Source organism: Odontesthes bonariensis, chromosome 14, assembly GCF_027942865.1.
Source record: "Odontesthes bonariensis isolate fOdoBon6 chromosome 14, fOdoBon6.hap1, whole genome shotgun sequence".
NCBI lineage: Eukaryota > Metazoa > Chordata > Actinopteri > Atheriniformes > Atherinopsidae > Odontesthes > Odontesthes bonariensis.
This window is the reverse complement of record NC_134519.1, coordinates 34530958-34550264: the sequence shown is the minus strand read 5'-3', so window position 1 is coordinate 34550264 and position 19307 is coordinate 34530958. Positions and strand designations below refer to the sequence as shown.

General features: G+C 40.7%; 1 protein-coding gene across 1 annotated transcript; it reads right to left on the bottom strand.

Moving 5' to 3' along the window:
* Positions 1-2149: 2149 nt before the first annotated feature.
* On the bottom strand, positions 2150-18596 carry LOC142398436 (occludin-like). Its single transcript, XM_075482419.1, has 9 exons — positions 18048-18596; positions 17098-17301; positions 16829-16990; positions 15913-15960; positions 12672-12802; positions 12255-12516; positions 3908-4075; positions 3630-3671; positions 2150-2251 (listed from the first exon to the last, which is right to left on the bottom strand). The coding sequence occupies exons 1-9, from the start codon at positions 18594-18596 to the stop codon at positions 2150-2152; spliced, it is 1668 nt and encodes a 555-aa protein (XP_075338534.1).
* Between the last annotated feature and the right edge of the window lie 711 nt (positions 18597-19307).

The following is a 19307-nucleotide window of genomic DNA, read 5'->3' as shown; positions in this document are numbered from 1 at the left end:
ATTTCAGGCCTTTTTTCCAGAAACAAATTGTAATTCTTTTGTTATGGGGCTGCACTTCAGTGTGTCGGTTAGCCACAAGAAGGTTCACAAGTTGAATCTTAGCTGGAGCCTTTCATTGTGAAGTTTCTATGTTCTTCCTGTGGATGTGTGGGTTCTCTACGGATACTCAGGGCTTCCTCCTGAGATTGAAGTTCTGCTTTCAGAGATCCAGAAAGGAAAGTCTGTCACTTTTAGCAGTGTCACCAGTGGAATTACAGGACCTGCTAAAGCGAAAAAATGGGAAGTTATTAAGAGTGCTGTTAATTCCGTGTCACCTGTAGTTCGTAATGTCACCGAAATAAAGAAGAAATGGTTTGATATGAAAATGGCTTAAAAAAAACGTCTCACCATAGCCAGGATTACTGCAACTAAAGCCGTGCAATCAGTTGTTGCCTCATCATGATGGCACTTTGATGGGGTGGTCCATGAGGGGGGTCTTCTAGCACCACACCTTCTGGTCTGCCTGGGCTGGTTCAGGTAGTGGGAGACCCTCGTTCATGGCAATATTGTGCAAATCTGGCATGCCTTCTCTGGGCTATAGAGCAGTTTGCCCCCGCTGTATCGAGACACACCCACCTGGCCTTCAGCTCAGTGGTGCTTTGATGCGTATATGTGTGCAGTTTATTGCTCCCATTATGATTGGCAGTCCAGCCACGGGATGAAAGTCCCTCTTAATTTGTACTAGTTGGACAGCGGTGTATGGGAATCTGATGTATCACGGGTGATAAACTGATGAGAGCTTTGATGACCAAGGGGAGCTCACGACTCACAGAGGACTGGGACACCCCCGATCTGTCTCCAATCTCCCTCTGAAAGGTTCCAGTGGCCAAAAATCCAAGGGTGGTGAGGACCTGGACGTGTGGTGGAATTGGGTTTGATCGGCGTGTTTCTCTCTGGAGTTGTGCCTCTAGCAAGCTGCATATTTGCAGCAGCACAGTCCTTGGCAATCTGAAATCGCGATGTCAGCCATTCGTCTGTATAATATCTACACGGTCTCTTCCAAGAGCCTGACGCGCTAAGGCATCCAAAAACAGAAAGTCAGCCGCTGGTTACGCTTCCCATTAACCTTGTTATATCCAGTGTCAAATTAACCTTCAATTAGTGCATAATTTAAGTCAAACAGAATAATGTCAGCATTATTATGGGGTATAATGTATATATTTATTTATGTTTGCTTCAAAGTAATTAAATATACAATCCATTAGTCAAGAAAACTTGATTTGAATAACAGTGGACTATTTTTCGAATGTCCTACATGTTTGGATCACTCGTAAATTCTGTTCCTACCTGAAAGAAAACGTAAAATATGAAAAGATTGGTGAATGCGCAAATTAAAATGAAATTAAATAAAGTAAATGTAAAAATCAAATTCTGTGACACTACTTCTGTCACATACAAACATTAGAGTGTCACGTTAGCTCTATTCTGAAAGTCACATAAATAAAACATTGTACATATCTATGTATACATCTATGTAAAACATAGACATGATGTTTAAGGACTGCAAGGCCAGTATAAGGGCTTAAGGGAGGCTGATGATTGCTGAGTCCAGGCTTGTTTCTTCACACACGGCTATTCTCATTTCTACTCTTTGTGCCATCTTGGGCTGTTTTTCATCCTTCTGCCTGTGACCTAGAAAATTGATCCAAGTGTCAATTTGAAGGATGTTTCATTTCTTAAAATGCACTTGGAGGAGAAGAGCGAGCGGAGAGGAGGCTTGCTTAGAGGAGCGATAAACGAGCACCCTCGGATGTGTTCTTTAAAGAAGTCTTAATAGAGCTCAAAATGCATGACAGAGGCATGACACACTATCCCATGTAGTGAACTGGAATTTAAAGAAAGATATATAAGCTGTCATAAAAACTGTAATTCATATTACACACATCATAACATACAGCGGCAAGCTGTAACAACAATATACAGATGATGCAATCTATTACACAGCATAATACACAATAGTAAAATAATGACTGAAGAAGGAATGTCCCTTTTTGTAAAATGTCTGTTTCTTCCACTGTCCTTGTGTCTCAGGTAGGAGGGATTTAAACACAGAGACGAGGGGAGGAAGGTATGAAATAAGAAGGTGAGTTTGACAGATGATGACCTGACACTAACAAATGCCCTGGTCATAGATTTTCACCAGATGTTTGATATGGAAAAGCTTTTGCCGAAGTTCCTTGGTCTGCTTCTTCTTTGCTTGATAGTCTGTTGTCTAGGAAAATCAACAAGCAGATATCAGACATTAGTCATTTTAGTACTAGAATAGACACTTTGTGCTTATACTCTCTGAGAATTCAATGAGATAGAAAGGCTACTGTAGAATAAGGAGACTGTTAGCTTTGCATAAAGATGGAAACAGGCAAAAACAGTTCACAGCTCTAAAAAACACATCTCGTTGTTGTTGGTACGTTTTAGTCTAGGAAAGCTGTTACAGTAGGTTTAAAGACATTTAAGTGCTAAACTAGCTTGTTCAACAATAATCCAGTTTTTACATTTTTAATCATACATACCAAGGTGAACCTGCTGTTTGATGTAGCTTAAAGGCACACTTCAGGTCAGTATTTTTCAAGATGTGAAACTATTCCATCTGAGTCATAATGTGATACACTGCCCGTCCCCAAAAAAGTCGCACACAAATATTTGGTTGGAGCGCCTTTGGCTCTGATTGCGGCACACATTCACTGTGGCATCGTTTCGATAAGCTTCTGCAGTGTCACAACATTTATTTCCAGCCAGAGTTGCATTCATTTTTCGCCAAGATCTTGCAGTGATGATGGGAGATTTGGACAGATGCGCAAAGTCTTTCCCAGCACAAAGATTCTCAGTGGGGCTAAGGACTGGACTCTGTGGTGGCCAATCCATGTGTGGAAATAATGTCTCATTATCCCTGAACCACTCGCTCACAATTTGAGCCCGATGAATCCTGGCATTGTCATCTTGGAATATGCCCGTGGCAGTGAAGAAAACTGTCCACTGGTGGAATAACCTGGTCATTCAGTATTTTCAGGTAGTCAGCTGACCTCATTCTTTGGGACCTAACGTTGCTGAACCCATACCTGACTCACTGCAGAAGCCCCAGATCATAGCACTGCCCCCACAGGCCTGTACGTTTGGCACTAGGCATGATGGGTGCAGCACTTCATCTGCCTCTCTTCTTACCCTGATGCCCCCATCACTCTGGAACAGAGTAAATCTGGACTCATCAGACCACATGACCTTCTTCCATTGCCCCAGAGTCCAATCTTTATGTTCCGTAGCAAATTGAAACCTTTTTTTATTAATGTGTTGGACAGTTTTTAACCCAGTTTTAGTGGTTAAATGTTTTCTTTACTTGCGTGCCAATAATATGACCCTTCTGAAGCAGATTAACATTTTTCCACGACCACAGGATGCTTCTTCCGACATGGTTGTTTAAGAAATGAGAAGCTACTTACTGCATCAGTTAAGGTTAAATAACTCGTGCCAGCTGAAACCTAATAATCTATGCAGTACTTATCCAATGGGAGGCTCTTACCTATTTGCTAAGTTAAATCCAGGTGGTGACTTTGTTTTTAGGACGGGCAGTGTATCTTAGATCTTACTCTACTCACCCTTTTGAGATCTTTCAGTCGGTTATACTCATCTGCCACACCCTGAAAATGGAAATATATATGCTCTCATTGGTTTGTGCTAACTTCATGCCACTGACAATGTAAGATACTATACTAATACTGTAACTGTGACACAAATTGCATAATCATTTTAATCCTAGGGGTAAAGCAAAATAATTTATACAAAAAAAGATACAAAGCTGAGTGAAATTGAGCTAGTTTTGTTATATCATTTTCAGTCAGCTCTCCATTTCCCCTCTTTCTTGTTTTATTTCTACCTGGTACTTCATGGAGCCTTCGTCCAAGGCGTCCATCTCTCGGCTCAGCTTGTGCATCTGGTCGCTGATGTCGTCCATCTCAGAGCAGAGGGTCTTATAGAAAGCCAGATCAGAGTCAAACTCCTTCTTGTACTTGCGGCGCTGCTCATCTGAAGTTATCGCTGGGTACTGTCTGAGTGGGAGAAATAAATATCAAGACATGAATTAGTTATATTCTAACAGTCATTAAGGCAGGGGCAACAACAAATTATTATACATACATATTATTGATTCAACAACAATTTCTTAGTAAAACCCATCAAAATAATAATTCCTGTAGTTCTTTACCAGAACGCTGCTGCTAGAGTTTTAACCCGGACTCAGAGATCTGAACACATCACACCAGTTTTAAAATCTTTACTCTGGCTTCCAGTCAGTCACAGAATAGATTTTAAAAGCCTGCTGATGGTTTACAAATCCCAGAACGGTTTAGGCCCAAAATACATCTGTGATATGTTCAGAGAATATAAACCCAGCAGAGCTCTTAGACCCAAGGCCTCAGATCAGCTGGTCCAGTCCAGAGTCCAGACTAAACATGGAGAAGCAGCATTTAGCTGTTATGCTGCAAACAAGTGGAACAAACTGCCAGTGGAGATTAAACTTTCACCAAATGGAGACATTTTTAAATCCAGGTTAAAAACATTTATTTTCCCAAGGTCCCCAACCGAGTCTTTTCTTTTCTCAACTATTACAGGATGTTTTTGGACGTGACACGTTTCCTTCGGCACCGGAGTTGGACCGCCCGCATCGCAGCCTGGCACCGAAGCCGAGGCCGGAGGGGAGGCCACGGCCGTCATTCTCAGCTTCCACCGCTATCAAAACAAAGAACTAGCTGTTCAGGAAGCTAGGACAAGGGTGAGCTAAAATTTCAAAACACTCCGTTCAGGATCTATGAAGATTACCCGCCTGAGGTAGTGGACAAACGGAGGGAATACAGCTCTGTAATGTCATCTTTATACAAGATGGGACTGAAACCTTCCTTGGCGTATCCAGCAAGGCTCCGCATCATACAAGCCAATGGGACCCGAACGACATTCGACTCGGTGGCAGAGGCAGAGAAATTTATTGTGGACTTTAACAAGTCTGAACCAGCATGCACGCAGAAGTGAGAACTATACCCGACGACTCTTGGTTCACACTGAATAAGGCAACAATATTATTTTGGTATGTATAGGGGTCCTTTTATATATGCGTGACGTGAGGTTCATTTGAATAACAATTTCTAATTTATAAGCCCACGACCTGTTCATAGGTGGGAACTGTACCAACATTTTAGGAGCAGAGAAGCTGTTAGATAGTAAGAGACGTGTGTGAGATTTGACTGAAATCCTATGGAGAGTATCATGATCTGCTTCAGTAGTCACAGTACATGTTGACAAGCATGTTTCTTTTGGTGAAATTCAGCTTCCTACTGTTGATGGCATCCATACAGCCCCAAACCATGTCACTCCCACTACTATGCTTGACTTTAAGCATGGGGCACTTTTCTTTGTACAAATCACTTTTTACCACCACACAGGCTTGACACCATCGAAAGCAAATTTGTTCATCTTGGTGTCATCAGATCACAGGACATGGTTCCAGCAATCCATATCCTTAGTTTGTTTGTCTCTGATGAGACAATGATACTCTCCATAGGATTTCAGTCAAATCTCACACACGTCTCTTTTAGCCTGGTGCAGACTCAAAATGTAAAATTTCAATGTAAGGCAAGGATGAAACGCACAACGATGACCTCCCTTTTAATGCCTTTTCATTTCATGACATTTCGGGCCAACACGGCCCATTCTCAGGGAGTTTAACATAGGGGTGTACTCACTTTTGCACCAGCATAATTTCACAAAAATGGACAAATATGTCATTTAAGTTATATTATTGACCTTTCTTTTCTGTTGTAAGCTGAACAGATGTTGTATTAAACTTACTCTATGCACGTTTTGGGAATAACTTGTGTGTGTATTAAAATATTGTTCAAAATGTTACTTTTCAACAGGGGTGTACTCATTTTCACTGTGCACTGTATATAGGGAAGGTGTGCTGTTTGTTCCTACAGCTGATTTCACCTTGGGGTTTTGGGAGGGGAGGGAAGGGAGTTCAGTCTTGCTGTCAGTAATTATTTTTCTTTTTAAAGCCCTGTACTGCAGATCAACCAAAGAAAAAAATTTGCAACAAGCCATATGTTTAATGTTCATGGTTCTTTAACCTGGTTATAATGTGAGTATTGTTAAAATTGGCTTTGTTCTTAGACATTATGAATGAAATAGGGCTCAGTACTTTTCCATACCGACCTAAAGTGATCCAGGAGTAGAAAGACAAAACAATTAGGAAAGCCTGGGAAAGCAAGGGCAGATTCACACACACACATTGTTTTGGGCTGATCCAGAGAATATGACGAAGCATGTTGAACCTACTCATGTCCAATCATACTCGGTCGAATGTGAGTCCAACCTATGCAATAAGTACACATGATAACCGGAAATCAGGGCCAGTCTGACAGACTTCCTGCGGGAGCTCTGTTCCACTGAGCCCAGCGCTGATATGCTTTGATGTGTGACTACCAATAAACACTTCATTTTCACTTGAATTACTTCGGTCCGTTCTTGAGCCTCCTACTAAAAGAACCGAATCTAACAGTATGATGAAGAATGTTAGCATTGTTACTTGGAATGTTAAAGGTCTGAACCATCCAGTGAAAAGGAAAAAGGCTCTCGCACATCTCAGGAGCTTGGACACAGGAATTGCTTTTCTTCAGGAAACCCATTTTAAAAACTCAGAATACATGCGTCTGAAATGTGGTTGGGTGGGGCAGCTCTTTCACTCGACCTTTGGGGGTTGCTATATTGATGAACAAAAATATACCTTTTACCCCAATATCTTCGATATTGGACCCAAATGGGCGTTTTGTTATAGTGGCAGGTAAACTATATGGCAACAACGTCATACTAGCTAATGTATATGCTCCGAATTTTGACGACCCCCAATTTTTTGTTCGCCTCATTAAAACGCTTCCTTGTCTGAATTCATATCAGCTTATAATAGGAGGAGATTTTAATTTATGTATTCCCGGACTGGACCGATCGTCAGTGAGACCAGGTTATACAATATCTAAGTCGGCATCTTACCTACAATACTTTTTTAAAGAATATGGCATCTCAGACATTTGGCGCTTTTTACATCCCCAAGACAGACAGTTTTCCTTTTTTTCTCATGCTTACCAGAGCTATAGCAGAATTGACTATTTTTTTTATTGATAATAAGCTGATTAGGGACGTCCAAACATGCGAGTATCAGGCCATAGTAATATCTGATCATGCTCCAGTGATGCTCAAACTTCGCATGGCGGAAGCGACAGCACCCAGGAAGCACTGGAGATTTAACTCTCTCTTATTATCTGATGAAAAGTTTATTAAGTTTATGTCGGACCATATTTCCCTATTTTTGGACATCAATATGACCCCCGAGGTTTCTATTGCAACTGTATGGGAGGCGCTTAAGGCATACATCCGAGGCCAGGTAATTTACTTTACAGCAAAGAAAAAGAAAAACTCTATGTCCAAACAATTAGACCTGGAATGTCAAATTGTAGATATAGATAAAAAAATGCACAGGCTCCATCTCCAGATCTATATAAAGAACGTTTGAAGCTAAGTGCAGAATATGACTAGCCTGGGCGAAAGCCAACTGTTGACTCCGTCAAACAGTCTGGAAAAACCCAAGAGGAATCCGTTCCCATGGAGGGTGGGACCTTACTCAGCAACTTAAATTCATTGGAGTTCCCTTAACCAATCAGTAATATTTAGAAATGACGTAGGTTATGCGCCGAGGTTCATGCTTACTCTCGCGAGGCTCTAGCTCGCAAATCACGCTTCCCACATCCTCTTTCATTATACCGGGTTGCAACACTAACCACCATGGGCTAGACTTTGTTTACATCGCGGAGGCAATCATTATTTAAGATCATGGATGTCAATGACATGTGCCGATTTTGTAACGGTAATTTGAAAGTTGGAGGGAGAATAACAAACTCCAAACTTTTATTTCAAAACGCGACAAGCACAGATATATGCACGACAATGGCTATTGTATTCGGTCTCCCCAGTCTCTCCAGTACTAACGGTACCATTTGATAAATCAAACTTTTCCCAAAGCCAGTTGGAAGGAGAGCTACGACATCCTTGCCACTAACAAAATTGACGAGGCATTTCTCTTGCTCTCGTTTTAATTGTGTAATGCTCTCCAGAGTTGAGACAACTTCATGGATAGCTTCTAGCGTCTCTTCTTCCGTCGCCATGTTTATTTCCGCTGCAGTTGAACTACAATTACATGGACTACAATGGACTCCGCGGGTGAGTTCTGCGTCACCACTCGCAACTGTTTGCTGATTAGCGAAACACTGAGCGAACCGAGGTAGGGGGGTTGGGCCAGACTATGTGCGGAGTCAAAATCTTTGGGCGGAAGTACGTAGGATGGCGTCGCCAGGCTAGAATATGACCTACTTACTTCACAATCTATAGAATCTCTACTATTAAAAAATAGAAGTAACATGTATGAACATGGCGATAAGGCCAGCGAGATACTGTCAAGACAATTAAAAGGTACCAGAGCTAAACAAGTTATTAAAGGTATCAAGTTGGGGCACGGCGAGATCATCACAGATCAGCAGGGGATAAATGAAGTCTTTAAACAGTACTATGAAGAATTATATAGTTCTACTAATCCCAACAGCGCAGATCTTAGACAAACTTTTTTTAGGGACTTGCCTATTCCAACTTTGTCTTTTGATCAAGCTTCCGCCTTGGAGACACAAATAACACTACAAGAGGTAGAGATGGCAGTTAAATCGCGACAAGCTCGAAAATCTCCTGGGCCTGATGGTTTGCCGAGTGAATTCTATGCTGCATTCTCCACACAGCTTTGTCCTGTACTGATGAAGGTGTATTTGGACTCCATTAGGAGGGGGTCTCTCCCGACCACCATGAACCAGGCATGTATAACGCTATTACCAAAAAAAGGCAAAGACCTCATGGATTGTACTTTCTACCAACCAATATCCTTGTTAAATTGTGATTATAAGATATTAGCTAAACTACTGGCCCAGCGATTGGAAAATATCTTGCCGGACATAATCTCTCCAGACCAAACAGGATTTGTTAAGGATAGACGCTCATCTTTTAATATAAGGTGTTTATTTAACTTTATATATACAACAAGTCAGGGAGGCTCGGAGTGTGTCCTCTCTATGGATGCGGAGAAGGCCTTTGATAGGGTAGAGTGGCACTACCTTTTTGAGACATTGGAAAGATTTGGCTTTGGTGGTGCGTTTATCTCTTGGATTAAACTTTTATACACCGACCCTTCAGCCAGGGTCCTAACAAATGATTTATATTCCGAATCCTTTAGGCTAAATCGGGGGACCTGTCAGGGCTGCCCTCTCAGCCCGATTCTCTTTGTGCTAGCAATTGAGTCCCTGGCCATAGCCATAACAGTTTTTCTAGTGACTCCTTTTGCGGAATCACTAGGAACGGCATGGAACATAAACTGGCCTTGTATGCCGACGATCTCCTGCTGTTTGTCTCCAAAGCAGAGATAACCATCCCTTTTATTCAGGATCTTCTGACTCGGTTTGGGGAAATTTCGGGGTATAAATTAAATCTGCAAAAAAGTGAGCTTCTGCCGCTAAATTTGGATAATATCACTCTAGCCAACAATTAAGGTGCCATTTAAGATTGCTATGCACGGTCTTTCATACCTGGGGGTTTCTGTAACCAAGGACTTTTAAGACCTAAAAAAAATAACTTTGATAAGTTACTATCAGAAACCCAACATGATTTGGCTAAATGGTCTCCCCTCCCACGTTCTATGCTTGGGAGAGTTAATGTGATAAAAATGTCTGTGCTTCCTAAATATTTATACATGTTCCAATGTCTCCCAATTTTTCTTCCAAACGCCTACTTTAAAAAACTCGACTCAGCTATACTAACATATATTTGGAATGGGAAAAAGCCACGACTGCGGAAAGATTATCTTCAAAAACCCAAACAAGAAGGCGGAATGGCCCTTCCAAATCATAGATATTATTACTGGGCAACCAATTTGTGGTATCTTTCTTTCTGGACAGAATATTGGTCTGATAAAAGAAATCCTGTTTGGGTTGGAATGGAGAAGGGGTCTTGTGATCCTTTTTCTTTAGCATCAGTAATTGGAGCACCATCATTCTCAATTACGGAACGAACATTTACCAACCCTATAGTTAGCAATTCCATTAAAATCTATTTGCAGTTCCGAAAAAAATTTGGCCTTCAGGATATAAACCTTTCCAATCCAATAGCCTCAAATGCCTTTTTCCTCCCGTCAATACAAGATGTCACTTTTAATACCTGGTCTAAGAAAGGTCTGAGGTGTTTTAAAGACCTTTTTATTGAAAATAAATTTGCCCCTTTTGCACAGTTGTCTTCCAAATTCAATCTCCCCTCGTCTAACTTTTTTAGATACCTACAGGTAAGACATTATGTTTCAGGTTTCATCCCCGGGTTCCCAGACCAACCAGCTGATAGTATAATTGATGAATTAATATCGTTGAATCCAACTAAAAAGGGAGCGATTTCAATAATTATGAGGAAGATCCTTGGTTTTCATACACCTCTGGCCTCTCTGGTTAAGGCAGCTTGGGAGCAAGATTTGCAAGTCACAATCAATGAGGCAACCTGGGCTTAAGTTCTTAAGAAAATTCACTCGTCCTCCATGTGTGCCAGACACTCCCTTATCCAATTTAAGGTTGTCCATCGGATGCACCTCCATAAATCTAAATTGGCCAAGATGTATCCAGAAGTGGATTCAACTTGTGATAGATGTGAATCTGAAGAAGCAAATTTGATCCACATGTTTTGGAGGTGTCCTAAAATACGAGAATTTTGGGGTGGAGTTTGTAGAACGCTTTCCAGTGTTCTGGCTGTAAAATTTACTTTAAATCCAATTATGATGCTTTTTCCTGGGGGGCTAGGATTGCCGGTGGGGGGACACAAGGTTGTTGCTTTTTCAACTCTACTGGCGCGCCGTCTGATTCTTCTGGCGTGGAGGGATGCTGCCCCTCCCACAGTGCAGGATTGGATCAGGGATGTATTATCCTCTTTGAAACTGGAGAAAATCAGATGTGTAATGAGAGGCTCTGAAAAGAAATTCTACCAGACTTGGAACACCTTTATTCTGTTTTTCAATCAACCCTCAACAAAGGTTCAGGAATAGTCAAATTTTAATCACAAGGTTGATCTGGTATAGTTAGTAATATATACTATTCATATTTTCTGTACAGTATTTGATTTGCATGACAGTGAGGACTGGTTTTGTTCATTTTAAGGGGTGGGCTTTCGTATTTTTTTTTGTTTTTGTTGTGGTTTATGTTTTTTATTTTTTTATTTACTTATTTATATATATATATTTTTTCCTTTTTATTTATTTTAATTTTTTTTGTTGTTGTTCATGGTTCTTGTTAATCGCTATTTCATATTTCTTGATTTGATGGAGAACTGTGAGTTTGTACTTCTGTAAAGAAAATGTTCAATAAATATATATTAAACATAAAAACATTTCTGTTCTCATGTGTCTATGCATGAAATCTGCACGATATCTTTTAACTTATCTGGACTGCTGCTGGTTTTTAAATTCATTTAAATTATTTTATTTATTTCTCTTTATATTCTTTTATGTATTTTAATGCTTCTTACACTCCCTGCTGCAATGCTTTTATTTTATGTGAAGCACTTTTTGTACTGTTTTGTACATGAAATGTGCTATATAAATAAATTTGATTTGATTTTGATTTGAAACCTCAACACTATATTAGGGTCATTTAAATGTGTTAATTCGTGGCAAATTGCAAAACAAGCTTCAAAATCTTCCTGTTAAGCTGTTTTGCTGTCCTGAACTTCACATGTTTTCAGATTACTTCCCAGCAGCTCAGTCTTTAACAAACATCCTTGTTTATTTTATTTGATGTAAAGCACTTTGAATTGTTTTGTACATGAAATGTGCTATACAAATAAATTAGACTTTGACTTTACATCTTTTTCACATTATAGAATATAGGAGGAATTATGTCACATTTCCCCCACAAATTTAAAGTAAATGTCCTTAGAATTTTATCATACTAATTTCTTTGTATAATTTCTATTATTTAAAATTAGTATTCATTCACTCATATGTTCATATGAGGTTCATATGGGATTTTTTAGTCCAAGGATTTGCTGCCTTGCCTAAATACGTTTCCCAGGTGATAAACGCACTGCGTATTACGCATCAGCTGTGAACTGACGCACCTGTAAAGGTAATCTGTTGGCTCCTGGTCCAGTTCATTGCCTGTGTCTCCTGTGGTGTAACCAGTTTCATACTGGGACTCGACCATCACCTGAGCAGCTAGAACAAGCTCAGTGCGCTTCCTCCATTCCTTCTTCCCGTGATGAGGACGAGGTTTCCTGACAATGTCAGCCTCATCTGAGCTGCTGGAGCAAACTGCAGCGCTGCTGTTCTGGTGTAGAGGCTCAGCACCACAGCTGATGCTGTTGTCTGTGCAGAAACTATGGACAATGAAAAAGACTACAATCAGAAGACATCACTTTTGTGATTACTTAAACAGATTAACACGAACCATCTGTCAGTGTCCTCACAGAAGATGTGTATGTTTTAGGCTTCAGGACTGACCACTGACAGTGGTGTTCTTGTGTTAGCTCACCTGTTGCTTTTATAATAGCCCTCACTGTGGATGCTGACTGTTCCGTTGCCATAGGAGACAACACTGTTCTCCGCCCTCAGGTCAGGTGCTGCTCTTTCTGATACAACAACAGTTGGTGCAGTTGGTACCGGCTGTATGCAAACAGAAAAACTCGCATTGGAATCCATTCATTTAATGGCATGTTTTTACTTTTAAATTTTTCTCTGTTGAAGTTATAAATATATAATCACCAGTTTTTCACAGTTCGCGTTTAATAAAAATAAACAAGAACTACGAATGAAACTTTTTCTTTCTTTTAACAATTTTCGACATTGTGGACACCCAAGGTATGAAATAGAGTGGTATTGTAAACAAAAGTGTCATACTGTAATGTGTAAGGTATCTGCACGTGTGGTTCTCACAGGAAAGCATACAGGAGGAGGTTTGATGGTGTTACGGCTTCCAACACAAACCTTTTAGCCGCTCAGAGTTTAAGGTTGGGTCCTCAGGTTCCTTTATTTGTGACGCGCTATTGGTTTATGGCAAGAGATACGCTGAGATCCAAAATATGCTTTTGTTGCATTTATTATAATCAAACCGCACAGAGTTATCACAGCGCAGCAAATATGAATTAATATAAAGATGAAAACCAAGAATGCTATTTTTCTGTTTTCTACTTTAAGTCTTAATTCATAGTTTGAATGTCTTGATCTAGGGCACTAAAATAGCCAAAATAAAGTAAAACTATTGGGAATAACACTTCTCAACTAACCAAACATTTTGCACTGATTCACATTAAGAATGTTCTCATAAACACTCGGCTGAGAGTGTCATGCTCGCAGATCAGACATTTTCTGGACTCAATTCATTTCCTGTTTTATTTTGTTAACCGTTGTGTCATCCTTATTTCACTTCCTGTTAAGTTTCCCACCAGTCTCAGCCACACCTGGTGGCCGTCAGTAATCATTGTCTCAGTGCCATTTATACTCCCAGCTTTCCAGACCTACCTTGCCAGATTGTCTAGGTTCCTGTGTTCCAAGCTCTCTAGCGTTCTAAGTGTATGTATACCCGTGTTTGACCTTTTTCCAGTGTTTTTTGACCCTGCTCTTGCCTTGCCCAGTTTGTTACCTCTGCCAGTGGATTTTTTGACTTGGACTGTTTTTGACTCTGCCTCTGCCTACCCCTGCCTGTACTTTTGCCCCGCGGATTGCCTCCTTGTGTATGACCTTTATTAAATTGTGTTTGATCTCTGCACTTGAGTCTCCAAGCCTGTTTGTTACAGAGAGAAGCTGCGTGACTGCCAGACATATGCTGGCTCTAACATTCATGAACCCCAGAGAGCAGAAGTTCTTCCCTACAAAGTCATTTGTGCCTCACCTTCTGGTACAGAGACAGAGCCAGGAGTGAAAACACCTTAGCAATCTGAAAATGTCCACCTACAGTGTGGCAAAGTACTCCTGCAACCACTGGAAGCAGCAAACAGTTTTAGCAACAAAATAAATGGACAGAGGAAGAACGAATCCACAAATACTACAAAGACATCAAAGACTACAAATGCATAATGCCTCTTGTGATCTACAGTAATACTGTAGAATGCAACATTAATGCCTTCTTGTCTTTGACCTATTTCTCTATTACACTGTAGTAGCTCGGGGTAAGGGTGTAGTGTGATGTGAATGTCTGAAAAAGACAGTTTGAGAAACAGATCTCATAAATGTGGAGTCGCAGGATGTGATCCTTAAGTGTGGGGGGAAAGAAAGCTGCGAGGAATGTGATACACTGTGGCAGACAGAGGCAGAAGCAAGACAAATTAAAGTGCTGTTCTTGAGTTTCTCAGAAAAGTTGGTATGTGAGACTGACACCGTTAAAGCCTCAAATCCAGAATTATAAATGATATTTAGAGCTGCAACAATGATTCTCTTCAATGCTACTGAATTCTCAGGCATTTAGCTTTAAATGTTTGCTTGTACCGTATGTTCGAAGAAAAAGATTAAAAGGTAAAAAACAAAGCATAAGCTTTCAAAAATGTCTCAAAATTGTCTCCTATTAAACAAAAGCAACATAGAGTTTTCCAAAATGAGGCATGTTTGCTTCGAACCTAGTTTACCTACATTTTCTCTTATTTTTCCACTTGTGTTAAATAAAAATGTAGCCAAAAACATGTGGAAATTACTGCTTTGCCCAGTCTAATCTGCAGAAGCCCCTTCACATACTGAATCATTTAGTGCCACCACACTGTGGGAATTCACACAACAGCACAGATGCAACTCAACCCTTTCTTATAAATTATACATGACACATACATTATATATGGCTCCCTGCAAGGAAAGCATCTTCACTGTGATACGAGTGCCCCAGAATAGGGCCTGTATCAACCTGGGATGTAGACTGAGGCCTGGATAGATAAACTGAATATGTTTCTGTGCTTTCCATGAGTCAACATTACATGATATGTTGAAAGCATACCGCTGATCATAGATTATTCTGAGCTGAACACCATTTCACTGTCATGGGTAGAGTTCGGAGCCCCTCCTCCAAGTGGACCCTGTACCTTTGTGAGGTTTTTGGATAATTACACAGACAATTGTGTCAGTGAAACAATACGTGACAGAAATGTAATTTGGTGTTTGTTAATCTCAGCATCTGCTGAAATACATGATGCAACATGTATCTACAAGGGTATTGTGCAGTGAAAAATGTCTGTTTGACAGCTGAGAGTGCTTTGTTAAATGTGTGTGTTAAATGTGTTTGGTTTCTGGGTCCTAGGCGGGGCTGGGCAGGTCTTCTGGGAGTCTTGGGCTGTTCCCGATGACTCCCATTCAAAAGTCTGATTCCAATCAGTCCACCTTTAAACTAGTGTTTGATTGTATGCAGGAACATCCTGCCTCAGGGTGATGCTGAAAAATTGGTATATGCATTTATTACTTTAAGATTGGACTAATGTCCTTCTGTATTCTTGGGTCGTTCAAAAGATTCTCTGGAAAACCTCCAGCTGATCCAAAATGCTGCAGCAATAGTTCTGAGGAGAACTAGCAGGAGAGATCATATTTCTACCATTTTAGTTTCTCCTTATTAGCTCACTGTTAAATCCAGAATATAGTAAAAGTCATTTTCCTCACATAAAAGCTTGTATTGACCAAGCTGCATTCTATCTTGAAGATCTCACAGATGGGTATTTTCCCAACCTAGTGCTTTGCTCTCAGACTGCAGGTTCACCTGGGGTTCCTAGGGTATCTAAAAGTAGAATGAGACTTTTTTTTACCCTCTGAGTACATATGACATCATTTTTGTCATTAATTTGTGTTGGCACCTGCCTTGGTGTTATGGTACTTGTTGCCCCCTCTTTCCTGTCCACTCAAACGCCAAAGTTGAGGCAGATGGCCGCCCCTCCTGAGAATAGTTTTGCTGGAAGTTTCCTCTCCACAATCGCTTCACACGTGTTCAGGATTGGGGACTGAGTTGAAGAGAGGATTCAATGTGATCTGTTGGAATCCTCAGCGAGACAACTTTTTCCGAATTGGCATTATATGACTGGACGAAGATAGATCTTAATTAATTGGATTTAATTGGATTGTAATTTTTATTTCAAATTGATTCTAACTGAATTGAAAAGGACTATATATTTAAAGTGCAGTGACATTACTTTTGTTGTGAATTGGAGCTGTTTAAATAAAATTGAATTGAATTGCAGGCAATGTGTGTGTATGAGAGATTATATCTATTCCAAACAAACAAAACTTGAAACCACTGAGCAACCATGAGGTGAATTACTTCATAAGGTTCTCTTGATCTGTTTCCTGTCATGAAGGACCATATATACTGCTTGTCATCTCTATATGGTCTTGGTGCAACTGTTATCACCAACCTGGTTAATCATCAGTCAGAGTGAAACCTGGGTGTGCCAACAGCACTCTCTGAGTCCACACAGCTTGTAAGGAAGTGAAACTCAATGGTTACCATCAACACATAAAAGCCGTGACAAAAGCCTTGTGAATTCACACTTTTGACTGTAAAACAGCAATCCTGATCATGAACAATTACAAATAATGTGGAATTTGTCATCTATCTGGCTGAAAAAGGGGGTAAAGAAAATCATTTAAAAAAAAGGTTTAAATGAACGCAAACAGATGAACTGCAAGCCAAATTAATCTGTTAAGCAGTACATAGAGCATACTTACCCAGTCCTGCACAACCTGCCCCTCTGCTGGCCTCACCAGCGTCTCATCCCAGCAGATGTTTGATTTTCCGTGGCGCCAAATCTTGCTGCGTGTCTTGTAAGCATAGTAAGCAGAGAGGGATAAGACCAACACCACCATCAGACCCAATACAAATGCCACCGCCTGAGGAAAGAGAGTAAATTACAGACTAGAAAGGAATAAAACAGAATAGATATGAATTGAACAAAATAAAATCCAAGAAAAAAATGCAACACTGTAATCCCTCTAACCTCCTCGGGGTCCATGTAGCAGTAGTGGTGCAGGTATTGATTATACATGGGGAACCCTCCAGGAAAACCTGCCCCCACACCGCTGCTGAGGCTGGGGCTGCCCTGGATGTTCTGGCACATCCTCAGCATGGGGTTGTACAGCATGCTCTGTGAACTCTGAGACATCGGGTTCACCCCGATCACAAAGATGATATCGATGATACCCTTGAAGCCAAAACAGAAGCAGATTTGAGAATTATGCTGCCAATTCCGAAAATTGCAAAAACAGAGAATATTCACACTAGCTCAAACTCCCTCTTCAACATTTAGTATCTGTCACAGTCTATCATTATTTACTGGTCTAATTTTGTGTCTGGGTAGTGATTGATCAAGCTGGAAGCTAGTCAATAGTGTTAGATCAAGTAGAAAAACTCACCATATGTAATGCATTAGAGATCGGTCTGATTGATAAATCAAATTAACAGCTTTTGACAACAGTCTATAAAGTGATAACTATATCCCACAATAATTCATGGCAAGGTACATCACAAAGGGAAGACTGGACCAAAGTCAGCCTCAGGGGCTTAAAAATTGTGCTAAGATGGAGGTACCATAAACTGCATTTCCTTGAATGGCATCTTCCCAAGCAAGTAGACCCCCATAGACCCTTATGATAAATTGTTCAAATTTTTATTGGAAAGAAACATGCTTACATCAATTATTATATAATTATATAATCAGTGTTAATCTAGACCCAGTCAGATCAATGCCTCTAAAAACCCAAATGATTGATAGCTAGATGACAAACCCAAGGCTTTCAATTGGTAGCCTACAAATCGTAAGTCCATAAGCCTCAACTGGCCTTAACAGAATGGAGCTAAAACATGATCATATTACTTCTTATTCGTATAAAAATAGTTTATATAATGAAGTAGGCTTCCTTTGTTTTCTGTTTGATGAGGTGGACTCACCTGAAGGACAGCAAGGATGATATCACAGATGAACACAACAAGGTAAAACTTGCATCCACGCATGCTTGGTGACCGTGAGAAACTTCCCACCAGAAACCCCAGTGAGACCAGGAAGTTGATGGAAGCCATAGATATCATTGCTGCCTTGGCCGACTGTGGTGTCATGTAGGAGCCACCGTAACCATAGCTGCCCCCATAATATCCTGAACCTCCTCCTCCAACAGAGCTCGTATCCGGCACAATGTAGCCCCCGTAGCCAAATCCATTCAGGTCCCACACTAAGGTTGAAGCTACGCAGGCAAATATTATGAAACACATGAGCACCGTGGCCCCTTGGATGGTTTTGACAAAACCAGGAGGAGAGAACCAGCGGTAGAAGAGTTGAGGCTTCCCCTCCATGTAGTAGGAATCAGGAGGAATATCGTGGGTGTATGGGACATACTGGCTCTGAGGGGAATGCACGCTCCTTGGAAGATAGAAACTTTGGGAGGTGGTGCTGTAAGGTGGACTGTATACAGGGGGGCTATCATAGTACCGAGGCTCATACATGGTCCAATGATTAATACTGCAATTTCACCTGGAAGAATGATTAAAACAAAAGTCTAAATTAATTCACATAGTTTGTATGTTGTAATATACTGATTTAGATTGCTTAGAAATAGTTCTTTACTGAGAAAACAATGCACATCTCTGTCCTTCATTCACCTAAACTCCTCCCGCAACCCTCTAGCCAGTAGCTATAAATGACCCGCACTTCATCACTCCAGGAGAACTCAACCCAACAAGCCTCAATTATTCACAAAGACAGCAGCCTAAAAGCGAGCAGGGCAGCCATGCACTGTTCACTGCAGGGGGGGACCCCAGCTGTCTGCCCTCTTGTAAGGCATCAACAGTGTGTGCACCCTTGCTGAGTGTCAGCCCACCTCAGGAAAAGCTGCTAAATAAACCCGGCCAGGTGGGCAACAACAGTCTGTTTTTTAAATTATCAGGAACCTTTTTCAGTTGTTCTCAGAGAGAAAACATCACATCAACACTGAGTCCACACACTGTCTAACTGTAAATACTTTGTCTTCTCTAAGTCTATCATCTAAAGGCCTTTTTTATTCAGCATCTCAAGTGCGTGTTTTCTTTCAAGCTGTGACACAGATAAATATGTCGGCACTAATATTTAACTCATTTCACAACGTGCCCTGGTGTGTTCTTTGAACAGTCAGCAGTTCAAAGTGAACATTCGTTTACACGATTTTTTTTTTCATGTAC

What these genes read in the sequence shown, in the direction of transcription:
- LOC142398436 (XM_075482419.1), bottom strand. Translation starts at nt 18,596, where the DNA reads ATGTATGAGCCTCGGTACTATGATAGCCCCCCTGTATACAGTCCACCT. An exon ending in GCTACATGGACCCCGAGGAG is followed by an intron (nt 16,991 to 17,097) that starts GTTAGAGGGATT and finishes CTCTTTCCTCAG; the next exon opens with GCGGTGGCATTTGTATTGGG. An exon ending in AAGGCTCCATGAAGTACCAG is followed by an intron (nt 3,672 to 3,907) that starts GTAGAAATAAAA and finishes TTCCATTTTCAG; the next exon opens with GGTGTGGCAGATGAGTATAA.